General features: G+C 41.8%; 3 gene segments (V, D, J or C); all 3 read right to left on the reverse strand.

Annotated features, from left to right (window-relative positions):
* On the reverse strand, nt 1–583 carry LOC113831237. The segment is given in 2 exon segments: nt 1–440; nt 538–583. Coding segments are annotated over 2 exon segments (486 nt in total).
* A 3,989-nt stretch (nt 584–4,572) lies between these two features.
* On the reverse strand, nt 4,573–7,898 carry LOC113838404. The segment is given in 3 exon segments: nt 4,573–4,910; nt 7,423–7,755; nt 7,853–7,898. Coding segments are annotated over 3 exon segments (717 nt in total).
* A 9,256-nt stretch (nt 7,899–17,154) lies between these two features.
* LOC113838402 lies at nt 17,155–17,651 on the reverse strand. The segment is given in 2 exon segments: nt 17,155–17,525; nt 17,606–17,651. Coding segments are annotated over 2 exon segments (417 nt in total).
* Between the last annotated feature and the right edge of the window lie 4,307 nt (nt 17,652–21,958).

A 21,958-nucleotide genomic window follows, 5' to 3' on the forward strand; every position in this document is an offset into this window, starting at 1 on the left:
TCATAACACAGAAAACAATCCGTTATGTCTGAACCTGGGCTTTATGAATGCTGAGCGCCCCCTGCTGGTCATGGGTATCTGCCAGGGAGGTTTTTGTCTGGGCTCACACTGAAGACTCCTCAGTGTGTTGCTTGTACAGTAATAAGTGGCCGTGTCATCAGTTCTCAGGTTGTTCATTTGCAGGTCGGCCATGCTTCGGGAATCATCTCTGGAGATGGTGAATCTGCCTTTCACCGAATCAGCATAAGAGGTTGCATAATTGTTACTTTCAGTGCTTACATAAGCAACCCACTCCAGCCCCTTCCCTGGAGCCTGGCGGACCCAGTGCATGTTATAGTCAGTGAAGGTGAATCCAGAGGCCACACAGGAGAGTTTCAGTGACCCTGCAGGCTTCACCAATCCTCCACCAGACTCAACCAGCTGCACCTCACAGTGGACACCTGCAAACAGAGAGGATCCTGATGAAGAAACTGTCACAAAGTCTACTGTCTCTCTCACTCATGTCTCCTCACACACTCAGTATCCCGTGTTATCTACCTTTTAAAAGAGCAACAACGAAAACCCAGTGCAGTCCCAGCCCCATGTTGAATGTCGTGTTTTCAGTGCTGATCTCAGAATGAGAAGACAGGGCTAGAGTCCTCTGCCTGACCTGCGGGGTCAGGACAGGTCTTGTTTTATGAGCACAGAGAGGCCGTGTTTGCATATCTTCCTGATATATCTTATTCTCTGGCGTGTGAGCCTTAGAGGCAGCAGCAATGTTGCAAATGTCTGAGAGAAAATGAAATAGTGACTACCAAGTTTTCATTGAACTATTATTCATTATTTGTTTGCAAAAAGCTTCAACATCTTTAATTTATTTATTTTTACATGCATTCTTTACTTCTTAAATCACCAGATACCACACAATAAGTTCATCGAAGTTTAAACATTCAAAATTACAATTCTAAAATTCAAGGGGGACTAATGTAAAGATCAATGAATAGTGAAGTATGCATAATTTACTATAATAAAACTGGGCTGGGGACAGCATGGGGGGAAATTTAACATGAGCCAGGACACACATTTTGCCCTCATTATAGAATACATATGAATGCATATATAATAAATATACATATTAAATAATCATTAATCATTCAGAGGCTATTCCTTGAGAAATCCTATAGACATCACAATCTGCTATTACACATAGGGACAAATGTTTGTGATTGGCATTTGTTAGTTAACACCTTTGGCATCTGTACCATTATTTTTCCGCAAAATGAATATAGGCTCCTTGTGTGTGGTTACAACAGGAAGGAGAGGAGTCTGTTACCTGGTCTGTAGTGCCATGGTTTATATCTTCCCATCTCTTCCACCCTCTGATTATGTAGTGATGCCATAGTGGTTGTGGGATCACTCTTCAGAGGCCCCTTTGAATGGTCATCCCTGTAATAGAGAGTTTGGAATTAATTGATTAATGAAGTCATGTTTTAGAGAAAGTTTGCTATGGCTAAGAGTTCTTATGAACCATGACATTATTGTTTTTGCGGCACTTGCAGGAAAGTGACTTCATTTAAAGCAACTAAATGCAGTGAGCTGCTGATCTGAAGTCACTTCTGTTCTGTGTTCCTTGATGATCAAATCATTTCTCTGCCAGTTTTCACTTATTTAGCCTGGTTATGGGTGGATAAGCAAAAGGAAGAAACTCTAGACAGATGTGGTGAACTCCCTTGCTGTTCCATTTTGCACCTGTTCCTTAGGGCTCTGATTGACTGAGGTGTGGTCAGACCCTGCTGGCCTGTGCTTCATAATCATCAGGTTGATCTGTTGTGGGAGTTGCTTCTGATCAGGAGTATGGATGATCTATAGGATCCATCAAGTCTGGAATGTGGACATTAGATTCTGCTGCATGGTCTTTGTTCATTTCTATGCCCTTTTCACAGTGAGACGGTGACATCTCAGTGGGTTTCTTCTCACAAGAACTGCTGGAGGATACTCACACACAGTTTCTCATAGTCAGGATCTAGTAATATTTCTTGCAGCAAACTGGAACAAAAATAAATGCACATGAAAGTAAGCATGGATGCTAGGATCAGCCTCATCACATTTCTAAGAAATTGAAGGTATATAAAATATTATATTGATTCCATAACTACAGGAAGAGTTGCATAAAATGAAATGATGACTCTTTGCTATTAGCTAGCAGAGTGGTGATAAGAGCAAAGCATTAGAGGAAATTTAAGCAGCTGTTTCCCCAGAATGATTTCAGGGTCCTTGCCCAGCTGTTCTACAGAAAGAACCGTGTTCTCAGCCCAGACACCTGATGATCCAGGACTGTGTTTTGTATCCAAAAGACTGAAGAAAACTAATTAAGTAAATATAGTTTATTGATAATATAAACAATTGGAAAAACTACTTGCAAATAGTTTTGATGTTTCTGTATGTAGTATGTTTGTGTAAACATCCTTCTTCCTATGCCAGGGAAGGATGGAGAAAAGCACATGACCAGGTGCATGTTGAAGCCTTCAGCTTCCAAGGGAGAGAGAGCACAGGACTCCTGACCTAAGGTCTTATCTGGACACTAAGCAGAGAGAACCACGCCAATAGAGGAAGAAAACCCCAAATGTCATTGGCTAATCAGACTGAGCTCCCACAACAGCCATGCTCTAATGTTCCCACATTCTCATGTCTACCTGATGACATGACATTTGAAGTGTTTGGGCACTTCATGGTGACTCAGCAGCATGTAACAGACAACCACTTGTATCAATGTCTTACAGCAACCTGAAAAATGCCTTCTGAGTACATTGGAGTTTTGTTCATTTCAGAGACCAGAATGGGAAGATTCCCTTGCCTTCTTATCATTCCCGAGTTACCACTGCAGAAGACAGGAGGTGCTTTATGAAGTCTTCAGTATTTCAAACAGTATTTTAAATTCACCACAGATCTGAAAGGTCTCTAACACAGAATTGGCACAGGTGATTCATGCCTGCCAACAAAATTTTATCATATGAGGCTTCATCCATATTCAGCTCATGGCATTCAAATTTCAAGGTTAAGTGTGTTTGCTACAGGAACATGCAAAATTAATATTCTCTGCCACAGAGACTTCTTACTGCATCCAAACATTGAGATTATCAAGTACTTAAGGCCTCCATGCTGCTCATTATATAAAACCAAACACATTATGGAGCAAGGGTGACTTCAAGATATCCAGTGGATGGTGAAGTATGTGGGTGTAACACAGTAAGGCGGTGTTCTGTAAATGCTTGAGACTGTGGGTCAGGGTACAGGGACTGGAAAGGCAGTAAACTTGAGACCAGATTATTATGAATAATCTTAAACCTATTCTTAATTAGCATGTATATACATTGTGTTTGATGAAAACTAATTTAACGATACACTTGTTCAACTTACAATAATTACACTTTTGTAGCAATGCATAATGACACAAATATTTCATTCATTGTAAGAGACCAGAAGGTCTTCTGGATGACACAGGCTGAGATAAAAACACACATTCATGTTACTCAAGTCTATGAGAAGAAGACATAAGGGAACAGGAATGTGGTGTAGGGGGAAGAATAGAGGAGACTGAAATAAGAGATTCCATCAGTTAGGGGGCCAGTATAGGTTTAAGAAATCAGGCACTAGGGAAATTTCCAGATCTACAAGGATGACACCAACTAACAGTCTAAGCAACAGAGGAGAGGCTACCTTAAATGCCCTCCCCTGATAATTAGATTGATGAGTAACTTATATGCCATCCTAGAGCCTTCATCCAGCACCTAATAGAAGTAGAAGCAGACACCCACAGCTAAACACTGAACTGAACTGGAATCCAGTTGCAGAGAAGGTGGAGTGATGAACAAAGGAGTTAAGACCAGGCTGATGAAACCCACATAATCAGCTGAACAAGGGTGAATGCTTGCCCCCCCCAGACTGATCATTGGGAAGCCATCATGGAAATGAAAAAGACCCCATAAATGTGGGTGTCAGTGAGGAGGCCTCGGAAATCTATGGGGCCTCTTGTAGTAGATCAATACTTATTCCTAGCACAGGAATGAATTTTGGGAGCCCATTTCACATAGAGGGACACACCCTCAGCTGAGACACATGGTGGAGGGCCTAGGATCTATCCCAAAGGATATGACAGACTCTGAAGACCCACCATGGAAGGCCTCACTGTCTCTGTGGAGCAAAAGTGATATGGGATATGTAGGCTGTTGGTTTGGGGTAGGGGAGGAGACAAGGGAGAGGGAACCGGGATTGACATGTAAAACAATATTGTTTCTAATTTAAATAAAAAAGACTATGAGAGGATATTTGGTTTGGTGTGATATCATTTATTTGTACTTTACAGGTAAAATATTTTATTCAAAGCTACTACAACCAAATCCAGTCTCTGAGAGCCCAAAGATATTATTGTCACTATGCATTACCACAGTTTTCCCTGTAGTGTTTTATTACAGAAGGAACATGTACATGGAGATGGTCACTGGACCTCATTCAGCATCGTTTTATTACAGTTGAAACTTGGAAAACTTAACAAAGACTGTTGAGACTGTGATGGAGGGTCAGAAAAGTCACCACTCAAGTGATTATTTCTGAGCAAGTCTCCAGGCTGATCTTCTTTGTCATCTCAGTCCCAGGGAACTTTCCTGCCACTCCACGGTTTCTGACACACTCAGGCTGTGGTTGCAACACTGTGTCTCTTGCACAGTAATAGACTGAAGAGTCCTCAGATGTCGGGCTGCTGAGCTCCTTGTAGGCTGTCCTGGAGGGTTTGTCTGCAGTTAGTGTGGCCATTCCCTGGAACTTCTGACGGTAGCTAGTACTGCCATCTCCAGGAAAAAAATCTCCAATCCACTCCAGGCACTGTCCAAACATCTTCTTCACCCAGCTCATAACATAGCTAGTGAAGGTGTAGCCTGAAGCCTTGCAAGACAGCTTCACTGAAGACCCAGGCCTTCTCAACTCAGCCCCAGACTGCTACAGCTAGACCTGGGAGTGGACACCTGTGGAGAGAAAGGCCTAGTGGATGTCATTGTCACCTGAGTAAATGGCCCCTCCTCAAGTCTGGAACTTAAGCACTTACCTGTAGCTGCTGTCACCAGGAAGAGGATGATCCAGCTCCATCCCATGGTGAGGACCTGTGTGCTCAGTGACTGTGGAGAGGACACTGATCACATATTGTTGGTAGGGTGGACATCTCTGTATTTACCAGCACAGATTTCATGATTTGCATATTCATGAGCAAAGAATTACTTTAAATAAGGACCTACTCAAGTTTGAGGAGGTGGAGGACACCTGGATCAGGCAAAGGATGCTGATGTCCAAATCCTAACGCTGTCTCAGGAAATGCATTCTTTGTCTTAGCTCAGGGCTGTGGAGATGCTGTGGGTGAAACATCAAGAGCTAAACTCTTGGTAGATTTCAGTCCTGAGAGAGTTGCTCTGCTCTGTGACAAGGTTGTCAGATTTATTTAAAGAAGATGGTTGTGATGATGATGGTGATGAATGGAAATTTCAAAATATGATAAATTTTGAGAATTTACATGCTCCTGTCAGATGTATAGAACTAGTATTTGTCCTTCAAGTAGGCTACATACAAACTGAATTGACTTCTGAATTGACCTAAAGGGAACACACCTCAGAAACATTTGCACATTGATATTTTTGCAGCACTGTCTGCAATAAATTATTGAGCTTTACTTCACGTCTGTCAGCAGATGACTGCAGCAAGAAGACACGGTTATATGTGGGACACAATGGGAATATTTCATTTGAATGAATACAGAAATTATATCACCTTGAGGAAAATCAGCATGTCCTGAGATGTCTGTATTAATTAAGATCATCTCTTAAACAGATATTATATGAGACTCTAAGTAGGTTATAGGTATTGGATAGGAACACAGAACCATGTATGGAAATTCCTAACAACTTATCAGTGAAACTGTCCACAGAATACAGCATAAAGCTGATATTTGTTCTATGATTAAATTGGGGAATATCTGACATTGTCTCAATGAGATTCCAAGATCATCACACACATCCTCATTGAAAGGAAAACATCCTGGAATGGATGATACAGAGGCAGAGTCATCACGTTTGGGTGAAGGGGCCAGAGGGTCAGAGAGATGGAATTATGGGTAGTTGTGAGCTGCCTGAGTGGGAAGCTGAGAGCCAAATCAGATTCCATTTAAACGTTACAAACTCTTAAGCACAGAACCAGCTGCTGGGAGTTTTCTTGGCTGTGACTCGTGCAAGTTTCCAAAATACATGTATTCATGCATGATGTGTTTTTTGTCGATTTCAAAGTGAATGCTTAAAATACAAAAGCTCAACATTAATTTGGAGACAGTTTTAACTTTGTTTTTGCCTTTTTGACTTATTCAGTCACCTGTCCCTCTTGGCATCCTTTTGTTCCCATTCTCCCACTTTCTTCCTTCCTTGGTGTCCTGTGAATCCTTATCAGATTCTGTGACATAAGAAAAGTTAGATGGGATTGTCCTGCTCAGGAAACGGGATGGATTTCAGTTGAAAACAGCTAAGAGAAAGCAGGATCAGGGTGAGTTCCCTGCCTGTACCCGGGCTGCTGAAAACACAGCATGGTCCCCTGCAGAAGGCTTTCCCGTGACCTCACATCCCCTAAAGAGAAGCCAGAGGAGGAACTGGCACCTGTCCTGATGGCCCTAGCTGTCATTCACCCTCCCTGTGCTGTAGCCATCCTAGAGTTTTCTACATGGAGAGTCACAAAATTTTCATTGCTTTTCTGAATAGTTGAGAAAGCTCTCTGGAAACACATCTCTATAGAGTTTACTGCTCTTCCTGTGAAACTTCATGCAAAACTATTTTATTTTGTCCATGTGTGCTGGGAATGATACCAGGGCCTCCTTCTCTATGCCATGCAGATGCTCTACCATTACTCTTCCCTGAGGAATTCTCTTTTTTTTGCTTTCTTTTTAAAGACCTTGCATATTTAATACAGTGCGATACCCCTGTATGAATGGAAAAAAATTAAGTTCAACATTTCTAGACCAATATGGCTGTTAATTTCTGTACAATGCCAACTCAACACGGTAAACTGGGATACTTTTTTCCAAAGTTGACAGCACAGCTAAAGTTTCCAAAAATTCAATATATATATATATTAATATATATTAATAATAGCAGTATGTTATGCATCAATAGCAGCAACAACTTTTCCAGGTTCTGCAGTGATTAAGAACGTTCATCAAAGCAAAGTCATCAATTTTAGAGGCATGATCAAATCCTAGAGTCTATAATTATAAAAGTTTCCCCTAGACAAATCATTTTTTACAGGGCAGCCAGATAAAACAGAAAAAAAAAAAATTGTGTGTGAACCTCGGCTTTATGTGTGCTGAGCGCCCCCTGCTGGTCATGGGAATCCGGCAGGGAGGTTTTTGTCTGGGCTCACACTGCAGACTCCTCACTGTGTCAGTTGTACAGTAATAAGTGGCCGTGTCCTCAGTTCTCAGGTTGTTCATTTGCAGGTAGACCATGCTTTGGGAATCATCTCTGGAGATGGTGAATCTGCCCATCACTGAATCAGCATAATTTGTTGCATAATTATAACTTTTACTTCTTATGCGAGCAATCCACTCCAGTCCCTTTCCGGGAGCCTGGCGGACCCAGTACATGGCATAATTTGTGAAGGTGAATCCAGAGGCCGCACAGGAGAGCTTCAGTGACCCTGCAGGCTTCACCAATCCTCCACCAGACTCAACCAGCTGCACCTCACAGTGGACACCTGCAAACAGAGAGGATCCTGATGAAGAAACTGTCACAAAGTCTACTGTCTCTCTCACTCATGTCTCCTCACACACTCAGTATCCCGTGTTATCTACCTTTTAAAAGAGCAACAAAGAAAACCCAGTGCAGCCCCAGCCCCATGTTTACTGTCGTGTTTTCAGTGCTGATCACTGAATGGGAAGACAGGGCTAGAGTCCTCTGCCTGACCTCCGGGGCAGGGATGGTTTTTATGAGCAGAGGGAGGCCGTATTTGCATATCTTCCTGATATATCTCATGCTCTGTTGTGTGAGCCCTCAGGGCAGCAGTTAATGGTGCAAATATCTGAGAGAAAATGAAGCACCAGTGTAAGCATGATTTCACTAAAATGTTATTCATATTGTATTTGTAATAAAACTTCATGAGCGTTAATTTATTTTCATTGTGCTTTCTGTGTAACGTCTGTTAGGAAAGGCAGTGCAGAGTGCATGTGTCTCAGGAAGGAGAGGAGTCTGTTACCTGGTCTCTACTGACATGACTGTGTGACCTCCCATCTCTCCAGTTCCCCTGAGAAAGTAGGACTTCCTTGGTGGCTGTGGGATCAGTCCAGACTCAAGAGGACCCTTGGAATAGCCACCCCTTATTAGAAGAGATAATTGGGTCCCAATTGTCCCAATGGAGCAATTAAATGTACTGTTAGAGAAACTGTGCTTCCTATGGCTAAGAGGGTTGGTGGATTATGGCATTTTCATTTTTGTGGCTTTCCCAGGGAAAGGAACCCATTAAAGCAACTAAGTGTAGTGAACTGGTGATCTGAAGTCATTTATGATTTGGCCCTTAAATGATCAAATCATTTCTCTTTTGGATTTCACATACTTAAAGGGTTATATGTAGATAAGTGAAAGGAGGAAACTCTGGGTCGATGCAGTAACCTCCCTTGCTGTCCCTTGATGGCACCTGCTCCGTGGGGTGTCTGAGTGTTTGAGAGGCCAGAATCACCTGCTGACCTGCATTTCCTTTGCATCAGGTTGATCTTGTCTGGATTTGAGTGTGAACCACAGTCTAGCTGATGTGTGGGACTCACCAGGGTCCACAGTGTGGATATGGACTTCTGCTGCCTGGCTCCCCTTGAGCTTTCTGCCCCTGTGCATAGTAGGTGTTGCCATATCAGTGACTTTCTTCTCACAGGAACAGCTGGACAATTCTCCAGGGATGATTATGACAGATTTGTAACAGAGTGGAAGGGAACCATGTGCACATGAAAATGAACCTGCAGGTCTAGATTGGCCTCATCATGTCTCTGTGGAGTTGAAAGCATTTGAATGTATCAATTTAATAACCCCAGGAATGACTCTAAGAAACAAAATGATGGATTTCACTGCAGCTAACAGAGAAGTGATAAGAGCAAAGGATTAGGGGAATTTTCAGTTGATGTTTCCCCAGCTGGTTTCAGGGTCCTGGTGACCAGGTGTTCTATAGAGAGAACCTTGTTCTCAGCCCAGACACCTGATGATCCAGAACTGTGCTTTGTATGCAGTGATGACTTGAATCAAATGAGGCTCCTGATGAACTAAGGGCTGACAAATCCTTGGCAAGAAATTTGTTTCCTGAATGTTTGTGTCTCAAGTCCCAACAAAGCAAATAGTTTTTTTAATCCCACAGACTATTATGTATTTTATTTTTTTGTCTTTTTAAAATTCTGCCATATACTGTATTTTGATCATACCCCCAGATCTTTCCCTCCTGTATGACACAATGCTGTGCCCTCCCAGCCCTCCTCATTTCCTCTGTCCCTCCCTCCTGGTGCTTCCTGTCTATTCTTCCTCCTTACTGTTCCAGGTGAAGACTCCAGGTTTCTGTGGATGGTGATTCTGGCCTTAAGAAGAAACCCTCCCAAGACTTAGTACCTCGTAATTGGTCTTTTGTGCTAACTGGGTCTATAAGGAGGCTTCTGTGTGGACAGGAGTGGTGGCAAGAGCAGAAAGCTGAAAGTTCACATCTTCAATGCAAACACAAAGCAGAGAGCCAATCAGTGGAGGGGTTTATGTCAGAGCTCAAATGGAGGTCTCCTCTCTGTGACTCTAGCACAGCAATACAGACTAATGTCCTCATATCTCAAATGTTCATTGGAGATAGTCAGTGTTGTTGGAAATGTCTCAGGAATCAGGGAGTATGTCCTCTGTCCCTCCCTCCTGGTACTTCCTGTCTATTCTTCCTCCTCACTGAAGGTTTGTGTCAACTGAATTAATATGGTGGTTGAAGAATTATTTTCCCAAATCAAAGCAGAAATAGTTCATTTCACTGTGGTCATCATTTGTCAATGGCAGCTGTGTGGGCCTAAGCCTCAACCCTGGTGTTAGGGAACAGAAAGTGGATTCCTTTGTTTTTCACCTTCACGCTGAAATGTTCGATGAACTGTGTTTGTGTTGAGGTCAGTAATCGCATATTCTATAGTCTGTTTGTTCACCAAAACTTCTGGACACTTGGCTGATGTTACTATAATAATATCCACAGAAGACTCAGACCAGGAAAAGTAGATTTTCTTTTCCTTTTCCAGATTCCTGAAACCTGCGATCATTAACTCTGAACTAACACCAACCATCTCTTCTCCCATTAATCATCTCCAACTCACAGGTAAACACTCCAGCTTTCCTACCTTTAGCTGAGTCCAAGAGTTCACAGCAGTGAGCATGCAGGCAACATGAACAAGAAAACAGCAGTAAAAATCAGAAAACTGAGATAAAGGACCCTGTTGCCAATAGAAGGGAGACAAAACAGAGACCTCAGAGGACAGCACCTGGCTTGTGCACAATGGTCACTCAGACATTCCACAATATGGAGGAACAAGAAACACCTTCAAAGGGATCATAACATGGGACATTGGGTTGAAAAGTAATCTTGACAAGGATGCAAATTTTCACGTTAAATTGTGTGAAAATGTGAATCGTCTGTGTGTTAGTAGAGCATTAACACATTGGAAGCTGGGGACAGTAGATGGCTTGTTTCTCCCTCTAGGTGAGATAATAACATTTATTCATGAAGATCTATTTTCTACTCCCCATGATGGGGAATAAATAGGAAGGTATTCAGATTACTTAAATCCTCTGTGATTTCTATCTGAGCCTATCATCACCACATCTGAAAATTGCAGACCTTTGTCAAAAAACATGGACAGTTTTATTTTCTGTTTATTTGATCTAATATCAAAAAGCAAATGGATGCCTTAGATGCTCCATGGGGTCATAATGATCCACTTATTAGAAAATAAGCAAATAGTAATTGTCATAGAATAAGATGTACCACAGATCCATAGGATTATTTTTTGAGCATCAAGAATAAACCACATATCCTGAAATGTAGTTGACATATGCTTGTTGGTGAGGACACTCACGGGGACATTCATACGACATGAGGGCATCCAGTTGTTCTGAGTAGACTCAGAGCTTCTTAAGTGCTATGCTTAACTCAAACTCTTATGCATGGAGGATTTTAAGTCTGAGTCTACACTGAAGTCTCCTCCTATGTCTCTGACACAGTTAGGCATGCCACATGGTTCAGACACAAGAAAACTTGGCTATTGGAAGCGTTGTTCCTGACACTGATTCTGGGGTTGAAGTCCTAATTACAAACTGTGTCTCCAGTAGGCCATATCTGGTCCCAGAGTCTTCCATGATACACTTATAAAATGTTAATTATCAGTGTAAACATGGGAGAATTTGATTAATTGATGTTTTAATAAAAATGAAAAATTTGTATTTTGTATGAAATATGCCAAATTTGCTTGGGTGTAACAACCATGACACCACTCTTTTACTTCACCCATGAAATCTTGATCTAAGGAAATCCCTGCCCCTCCTTGTAGGGTGGATAATACAGCTACTTTCTGTCAATGCTCTAGGAAGTGCTATGACAGGAAGATGTGTCTGAGGATGAAGGGAATGGAGAATCGAGGGAAGAATTATTTTTTAATGGATCAACTACTGCAATGCCAAGGCCAACTGACTTTTATAAAGAAACTCTAGAGAGACTCAGTGAGACGCAAACAAATATGACTTTACAAAAACACAGATTTCAGAATCAGAGAAAAGACCTCCTATCATCTCTGTGCTTAGGGAGTGTGAAGAAAGACTGAAGAAACCAGGTGTTTTTCTTTCCAGCTCTAAAGACTTAGAGATCCTGGGCTTGGTTAGGGCTGAGCGCCCCCTGCTGGCCCAGAGCTCCTCTGCAGGGAGGTTTTTGTCTGGGCTCATGCTGAAGTCCCCTCACTGTGTGTCTTGCACAGTAATATGTGGCTGTGTCCTCAGTGGTCACAGAGTTCAGCTGCAGGAAGACCTGGTTCTTGGCAGTGTCTCTGGTGATGGAGATGCGGCTCTTGAGGGATGGGTTGTAGTTGGTGCCACCAGCATAACCTATGTTCCCCATCCACTCCAGGTTCTTCCCTGGGAACTGCCTGAACCAGCTCCAGTAGTAACCACTGGTGATGGAGAAACCCGTGACAGAGCAAGTGAGGGACAGCGACTGTGAGGGCTTCACCAGGACAGGTCCTGACTCCTGAAGCTGGATCTGGGACAGGACACCTGCAGACAGGAAGAGTCAATTCTGTCAATCACATGTTGTCACATCCCCTCATGGACACATGTATGAAATGGTCACACTCACCAGGAAGGGCTGTCACCAGGTACAGAAGTTCCAGCAGTCTCATCTTCTAGGCTACACCCCTGTTGAGAGAGATGTGATCTCCCACAGCCCAGGAGGGGATTTAACTTAGAGCTAGAAGATGAATTTGCATGTGGGGAGTCAGCCTTGTCCTTATAAAAGAGGAGAGTGGAAACCACTCCATTTCCTCATTACAACATGGCCATCATTGCCTCTGACTTCCTATAGTGTGAATCTGAACTAGAGAGCATGGGGACTACTGGGATCACAGGAATTCTAATAATTTTGTCCCATCTTCTTGTTGAGGCAGGACCAAGTCACCCCCTCACCACCCCACACCCTGTGTCTATACTGAGCAAGGTATCTCTCCATATCTAATGGGCTCCATGAAGTCAGTTAGTGCATTAGAGTTAGATCTTGAACCCACGCCTGTGGCCTCATGTATTGTCCCAGCTGGACCATTATCACCTATATTAAGGGAGTCTAGATGGTTCTCATACAGGTTTTCCATTTGTCAGACCAGAGTCAGTAATCTCTCACTAGCTTGGGTCTGTTGATTCTGTAGATTTCCCCACCATGGTCTTGACTCCTCTGTTTGTAATATGGGTCCACCCTCACTTTGATTGTACTCCAGGAACTCAGTCCAATGTTTGGTGGGGGTTTCTGCATCTGCTTTCATCTTTTTCTGGAAGAGGGTTCTAACTTCTCTGGGATTGTGGATTGTAGGCTGTGTATCTTTTGCTTTATGTCTGGTATCCACTTATGACTAAGCACATACTGTATTTTTCTTTCATGGTATGGGTTACCACACTCAAGATGTGTTTTTCTAGTTCTGTCCATTTGACTTCATTGTTTCTGACAGATGAGTAGTATTCCATTATGTAAATTTTCCACATTTAGTTTGTCCATTCTTTGGTTGAGAGGCATCCAGTTTGTTTCCAAGTTCTGGATTTTATAAATAATTCTGCTAGGAATGTAGTTACTGCTCCTGTATTTTTAGGTGTCACATCACTTCTAACCATTTTTTCACACTGGGGTTACCAAGTTTTTCATTTCTGATTAGGAAGTCCACACTGCTCAGGTTTTTCTTCCCTTTTCCACCCATGTGATGTGATTCCATATATCCCAGAAAGTCAGCTCACTGTCATCCTGTTGTAGCACAGGGTCCACACCCACTGTTTGCTCCATCAGGCTGTGGAATGTAGAGGAAACACCAGCTGATAGAAGCAGCTGCATCCACACTCCCTCCTCCTGACTCAACTCACAAGGCTTCCCCATCCTTATACACAAACTTACTGTTATCTTTTTTTTTTTTACTAACAAGATTTTAGTGAATAAAATACAATAAAGTACAATGAAGTCAAAGAAAAACTAACACGTTGGAACCGAAAAAAAAAAAAAAACAAACAAGAAAAACCTTAAGGAAAAGAGCCCAAGAAAAGTCACAAGAAACAGTTGTGGATACAGAGACGACCTGAATCCCATAAAAACACAAAATTAGAAGCTGTAGTATATAGTCAAAGAAAATGCGGGATAAAATAATAAATAAATAAATAAATGTCAATAAAACTATGTGATATTATGATACAGGGAAACTCCCAAATGCATTTGAATGGGTTCCCGATGACGTCAGGAGATGGACCCCAGCCTGTGCTTAGTGTGTTTAAAGCTGAAGAAGTCATGAATTTTGAGAGTGAGCAAGAGTTGGATACACGAAGAATTTGAGCACGGATAATATTTGGCACAGAATTCTGGTTAAAAATTCACAAAAATTAATTGAAAATGTAGAAGTAACAGGGAAATCTCCCCTCATGCACAGCTCCATTGTGAGTGGTTTTTCCTTCAGTGCTAACACTGAAGGGAAAGCCGTGGTATCCAGGGATGGGCTCCTCAGCAGGATCTGCAGGGTTAGGGTTGTGCTCGTTTTCAGGAGCAAAAAGAGGCCTTGTTTGCATTTCCAGCTCTGTATGAGGAGTTTTGTGGTGGAAGAATTAGGCATTTAAATGCCTATAGCAAAGGAAAGAGACAAATCAAGTGATTTGGAAAGAAGTAATTACTGATTATTTATTATGTATTTGTGATATAATTCAGTCTTATTTATTTTTAATTTACCTTTCTTTTTGCTGCATCCACAACTCTCTCTTATTAGCTCTACAGAGGTGTGATAATTTTAGAAGGATTAGCAAAGTTTTATGCATTTTGAATCTAGATATTGAAGAGACTGCTTTCAAGGATGTAGCTTAGTGTTAATTCATGCAAACAACTGGTGTGTCAATACTGAAGAAAAATGATATGTAGATTCTATACACTATTACTTTTCTGTAAGTAACTTAAATTTTAATATTTGTCTGCATTAATTATTATTCTGGTGAGGCCTGTGTTTTGATTCCCACTACTGTACATCAGGGTCACTAGTTTTCAATGTTTTCAAAGTAATAAAGGAACCATGTGTGTCTCTAAGAAAAGACAGAGAAATCTAGAGCCTCCACTCGGAACTGTGATCTCGTACCCTCCATCCCTCCTGTCCTGTCCCCTCCCAGGAAATGAAACTCTATCCCGATTGGGTGAGACTCAGCATGAAGAACCCTGAGGTTGCCTCTCCATGAGATAAGACTGTCCAGTCCTGGCTTCCAATTGAGGAATTTATCCTATAATGTACTGTCTCCATGGTGACAGAGAGGGCCTTTGAACTGTCTCGTTTCCTCTGTAGCAGTCAGAGGAGAGTGACAGAGTCTAGGAACTACCTGATCTTGTGTCCTTCTAGGGGAGGGTTCTAAGTGCCATAGGAGATGGTGTCCTGGGCCTTGTATGTGGTTAACTCAGAGGAATAAACTCTGAGTAGAGTCAGGAAACATCCTTGCTGGCCCCTCTATACTTACCCCTCAGGCTGTGCATAGCTAAATTAATTTGCTTTTACTTTCTGATGTCTCATGGCAAAAATACTTACCAATGTCAGTGACCATGTGGACATGTTGTCATTGAAAATCACAATATACAATATTGGATCTCTATAATTACTTTGACAGATCTTGGTCTCCAATTGATTTATCTCACCCCATATAGGAATGGTCTGAAATGTTTGTAAACAGTTTAATGCACTCTTAGCCATCATGCACAGTGCAGGAATGTTATCCTAGGAATCTTGTGTGACTGTGATGAATCATGGCAGCCATAAGATGAAGTTCTGTGGAGGATGGAATCTTTACCTCTCCTTGAGAGATCCAGTGTGTCCCCACAGAAGTCAGCCCTATTCAACTTGCATGGGTCCATCCAGTTCAAATATAACAACAACCCAACATTCTTACCACTTTTGATCTTTCTGTGGATGGTTCCTGGGAATTCACAGATAATGGAACATCTCTTCCCTTTCTATCCTGACTCTGTGGTTTATATCTGAGTAAGAGATTTCATGATGTTGCTGAAACTTTATGTTGCACACAGGACATTGAGGGGACACTGGGCCTTGGATGACAGGAACTTTCTGTAATTAAAATACATATAGCCATGCTATCAATGGCAGAATTATTTGTTCCTATCGTTCTGCCCTTGTAGAGATAAGTTATGTGTGTTCTCCTAATGAAAACAGAAGAAAAACAAAAAAGCACACATATACAGAATTCATTAGATACAGATATGTGAAAGTTAGAGTCATAAATCAAGGGGGGTTATAAGTGGCCCTTCACATCTCTAAAAACAAAAATCTCTCTCTCTCTCTCTCTCTCTCTCTCTCTCTCTCTCTCTCTCTCTCTCTCTGTGTGTGTGTGTGTGTGTGTGTGTATGTGTGTGTCTGTGTGTGTGTGTCTGTGTGTCTGTGTCTGTGTCTGTGTGTCTGTGTCTGTGTGTGTCTGTGTGTGTGTCTCTGTGTGTGTGTGTGTCTGTGTGTGTGTGTGTGCATGTGTGTGTGTGTGTGTGTTGTATGGAGGTGCAGGGGTTATCCTGTGTCATACACTGACGTCCAGTCATATCAGTCATTGTCAATCTAAACGTACTGCAGAGACAATCCAATTTCAGGAAACAGGCAATGATCACCCAGGGCTCCTGATGACATTAAGGTCTCTCCCATCATCAGTTCAGAATCCCCCTGCTCTGGCCCAGTGTTATGTGAGCAGGAGCCCAGAATGCTGAGAGAGTAACAGTCTCTATACCAGAGGACTCCACAGTGTGACATTCTGGTCATCTTCATCTCTCAATTGATAAAATATGTGATTACTACTAACAAAGAAATCCAGGATTAGACTTACTTATAAATTAGCATATAGAATTGTAATTATGAGGAAAGGTAAAGTGACTCCCCACAAATCTTTGGTAACAACTTCTACTAAAGAATTTGGTGTGCTGTTAAGTACATCAAACTGAATTTTGACATGTGTTTTTGTTTGTTCTGATATTGCTGATCTATTTTCCTAGCCAAATTCTTATTATAGTGTATTCCCAGACACTTTATCAACAGTTCTAATCTCTTTAATTTAGATCACACACACACACACACACACACACACACACACACACACACTATAATGTATTGTGACAGCTTCATATATTTGGTTTCATTAAAGAAGACGCATATCAATAAAGGTGGTCACTGATAAAGATCTCATCAAGTTGTGGTATACCGCAGGGCACACTCAGTCAGCACCGCTTTATCCTCAGATGTCATTTGGAAAAACTGACAAACACCTCATAGGACTGTTAGGAGGAGGCTGAAACAGGACAGTCAGATTCACTGTTTCTTTGTAAGTCTTCAGGCTGCTCTTCTGTGTCATCTCAGTCTCTTCTTACTACTCCTCCAGGTTTTCTGACACACTCAGGATATGATTGCAACACTGTGTCTCTCGCACAGTAATAGACTGCAGAGTCCTCAGATGTCAGGCTGCTGAGCTCCATGTAGGCTGTGCTAGAGGATGTGACACTGGTCATGGAGACCCGTCCTTGGAACTTCTGTGCGTAGTCTGTGCTACCAGTTCTAGGGTTGAGACGTCCCATCCACTCCAGCCCCTGTCCAGGCTTCTGCTTCACCCAATGCATATAGTACTCAATGATGTTGTAGCCTGAAACCTTGCAGGACACCTTCACTGAGGACCCAGGCCTTACCAGCTGAGACCCAGACTGCTGCAATTGGATCTCGCCTTGGACACCTGTGGAGAGAAGGAAAACTGGATGCTACTGTCACCTGAGCCTCTACTGTCCTCAGGCCTGGAACTGGAGAGCCTCTTACCTGTAGCTGCTGCTATCAGGAAAACCAAGTTCCAGCTCCAGCCCATGGTGAGGATGTATGCACTCAGGGACTGTGGAGATGAGGTTTGTCACCTGTTGCTGTGGTCTATGGACATCCCAGTATTTAGCATCACGAATTCAGGTCATCTGCATATTCATGAGACAGTTAGCTGTTAATATCAAGACCTGATCCAGCCTGAGAAGAATGCAGAAGCCTCTGAGTCAGACAGCAGGACACTGATTGACCAGTCCTAATACACTCTTATTGAATACATCCCATAACTCATCCCTAAGCTCTTCACAGACAGACTCCTTCCCACTGAGACTGAAGTCCCCACTGTCATGTTCCTCAGCCTGAGCCACACTGAATGGTCCATGAGCCAGCTGATCATCCTCAGTGTGAAATGTGTTTGTGACTCAGGGAACTTGCATTGAGGGCATTGAGTCCATCCTGGCCCACCAGGCTTTAGCAGAGGATATTGGAGAGTGTTGTTCAACCCTCATCAGATACCCGCAGGACCCATGGGACACCTCTAATATTAGCTGGCCACACCTTAGACATTTTGCCAGAATGGGGCATGAATTTCAACCTATTGAGTAGAACAACCCTTGTTATCAGTGTAGGCACTTAGTAAGGGATCTATGTTTGTTCAGTCCCATGCTGGTTTCCAGCTATCAGTCTGGGGACCTAGAGCTCCCTTTTGTTCAGGTCAACTGTTTTTGTTGGTTTTACCAGCCTAGTCTGGACCCCATTGCCCATCACACGTTCTTTTCTGCAACTGGATTCCAGTTCAGTTCAGTGATTAGTTGTTAGTGTCTGCTTCTACTTCCACCAACTTCTGGATGAAGGCTGTACGATGACTGTATAAGACAGTCATCAATCTCATTATCAGGGGAGGGCATTTAAGGTAACCTCTCCTCTGTTGCTTATATTGTTAGGTGGTGTCATCTTTGTAGATCTCCAGACATTTCCCTAGTGTCTGATTTCTCTGGAAACCTAAAATGTCTCCCTTTATTATGGTATCTCCTTTCTTGTTTTCTTCTATTCTTCCCCTGACTTAACCTTTCTGCTCCCTCATGTCCTCCTCAACCCTCCTCTTCTCCCCTTCTCATTCTCCTAGCTCCCTCCCCCACCTCCCTTGCTCCCAATTTGCTCAAGATACCTTATCCCTTTCTCCTTCCCCAGGGGACCATGTCTGTCTCTCTTAGAGTCCTCTTTATTTACTAGCTTCTCTGGCAGTGTGGATTGCAGGATGGAAATCCATTACTCTATGTCTAAAATCCACATATGAGTGAGCACATACCATGTTTGCCTTTTTGTGATTGGGTTACCTCACTCAGAATGGTTTCTTCTAGTTCCATCCATTTTCTGCAAATTTCAAGATTCCATTTTTTTTTCTGCTGAGGAGTACTCCATTGTGTAAATGTACCTCATTTTCTCTATCCATTCTTCAATTGAGGGACATCTAGGTTGCTTCCAGTTTCTGGCTATTACAAATAGTGCTGCTATGAACATTGTTGAACAGATGTCCTTATTGTATGAATGTGCTTCTTTTGGGTATATGGCTAAGAGTGGAAATGCTGGATCTTGTGGTAGATGGATTCTCATTTTCCTGAGGAGTTGCCACACTGATTTCCAAAGCGGCTGTACATGTTAGCACTCCCACCAGCAGGGGAGGAGTGTTCCTCTTTCTCTGCATCCTCTCTAGCATAAATTGTCATTGGTGTTTTTGATTTTAGCCATTCTGACAGGAGTAACATGGTATCTCAGAGCTGTTTTGATTTGCATTTCCCTGATGGATAAGGATGTTGAACACTTTTTTATGTGTCTTTCAGCCCTTTTAGATTCCTCTATTGAGAATTGTCTATTTAGTTCTGTACCCCACTTTTTAATTGGATTGTTTGTGATGGGGGAGGTACTTCTGTGTATGTTTATCTCATTGATTGTTTAATAAAGTTCTGTTTGGCCAATGAAACAGCAAGTTAGACAGGACTAGGAGTCAAAGAGGATTCTGGGAAATGTAATAGAGAAGTGCTAATCCAGACAGGAAGTGACATGGCAAGGAGACTCATATTTAAGCAAAGGAAACAGGAAGTGTCCCCTTTTCCCCTTCCAACTCCAGTGGCAGGATGTGAGCCACTGGTAAGAGAGGTTGCCAATGAAAGGCATCCTCTATAAGTCTTATAAAATATATAGATTTATGATAATTAAGACTGAGCTAGCAGATGAGAATCCTAGTCATTGGCCAAGCAGCATTGTACCTAACACAAGTCTCTCTGTGTATTAATTTCGGCTCTAACTTGGGCCGGCAGCTGTCGTAAAGCACACACATGGCGCTAGGGCTCAGGCAGCTTTTGGTGGAAACATTTATGGTAACATGTTTGGTGTTTTGGAGACTCAATGGAGCAGTGTTCCTTTTTCTCCACATCCTCTCCCTCATAGATTGTCATAGGTGTTTTTGATTTTAGCCATTCTGGCCTGTGTAACATAGTATCCCAGAGTTGTTTTGAGCTGCATTTCTCTGATGGCCAAGCATGTTGAGCACTTTCTTAAGTGCCTTTCAGCCATTTCAGATTCCTCTGTTGAGAGTTCTCTATTTAGTTCTGCACCACACTTTTTTAATTTCACTGTTTGGTGTTTTGGTGGCTAGCTTCTTCAGTAAATTGTATATTTTGGAAATCAGCCTTCTGTCAGATGTGGGGTTGGTGAAAATCTTTTCCCATTCTGTGGACTGTCGTTTTGTCTTACTGACTGTGTCCTTTGCCTTACAGAAGCTGATCAGTTTCAGGAGGTCCCATTTATTATATGCAGATCTCAATGTTTGTGCTGCTGGCATAATGTTCAGGAAGCAGTCTCCTGTGCCAATTTGTTCAAAGGTATCTCCCACTTTCTCTTCTAGAAGAGTCAGAGTGGCTGGATTTATGTTGAGATCTTTGATCCATTTGCACTTAAGTTTTCTGCATGTTGACAGATATGGTTATATCTGCAGTCTTCTGCATGTCCAAATCCAGTTGTGCCAGCACCATTTGTTGAAGATGCTATCTTTCTTCCATTGTATAGATTCAGCATCTTTGTCAAAAATAAGGTGTTTATAGGTGTGTGGTTTAATATCAAGGTTTTCACTTTGATTCCATTGGTCTATCTGCCTATTTTTGTGCCAACACCAAGCTGTTTTCAGAACTATGATTCTATAATAAAGCTTGAAGTCATGGATGATGATGCCTCCAGAAGATCCTTTATTGTACAGAGTTGTTTTGGCTATCCTGGGTTTTCTGGTTTTCCATATAAAGTTGAGTATTGTTCTTTCAAGTTCTGTGAAGAACTCTGTTGGGATTTTAAGGGAGATTACGTTGAATCTGTAGATTACTTTTGGCAAGATTGTCATTTTTACTATGTTGATTGTACCTATCCAAGAGCATGGGATCTTTCCATTTTGTGGTATCTACTTTAATTTCTTTCTTTAACGACTCAAAATTCTTACTGTACAGGTCTTTCACTTTTTTGGTTAGTGTTAACCCAAGATATTTTATGTTGCTTGTGGATATTGTGAAGGGTGATGTTTCTCTTATTTCCTTCTCAGTGCATTTATCATCTGTATATAGAAGAGCTACTGATTTTTTGAGTTAATTTTATATCCTGCTACTTTGCTGAAGGTGTTTATCAGCTGTAGGAGTTCCCTGGTAGAGTTTTTCGGGTCACTTATGTGGAATATCATATCATCTGCAAATGTGAAAGTTTGAGTTCTTCCTTTCCAATTTGTATCCCCTTGATCTCCTTTTCTTGTCTTATTGCTCTAGCTAGAACTTCAAGGACAAATTGAAGAGATATGGAGAGAGTGGACAGCCTTGTCGTGTTCCGGAATTTAGAGGAATTGCTTTGAGTTTCTCTCCATTTAGTTTGATGTTGGCTGTTGGTGTATATTACTTTTATCATGTTTAGATATGTTCCTGTTATTCATGTTCTCTCCAAGATCTTTATTATGAAGGGAAATCCTGGCATGGGGAGTGTTTTTATGATTCCCAGAGTCTGACGTGAGAAGGGAAGGTGACATTTGAACAGAACAAAGTCAGATCACACACAGGGAATTCAAATTCCAAAACTGTCTAATGATGTATATTCAGTATTTGAACCAGAAAGGATGATATGTGACAGCAAGTTGATATCCCAGCCTTCTGTTTCTGTACCTTATTCATAAATTAAATATAAGGTAATGTTATTGATTTAGAAAGTTGTTATTTGACAACCTATGATTTTAAAAATCAAAACTCAAAGACTAGTGATAGTATAAAAATGCATTGTTGATGTCTACTCTACTCATGATTGTGCATGAATAGGACACAGGAATATAATTAC

Source organism: Cricetulus griseus, chromosome 5 (genome assembly GCF_003668045.3).
Source record: "Cricetulus griseus strain 17A/GY chromosome 5, alternate assembly CriGri-PICRH-1.0, whole genome shotgun sequence".
Lineage (NCBI taxonomy): Eukaryota > Metazoa > Chordata > Mammalia > Rodentia > Cricetidae > Cricetulus > Cricetulus griseus.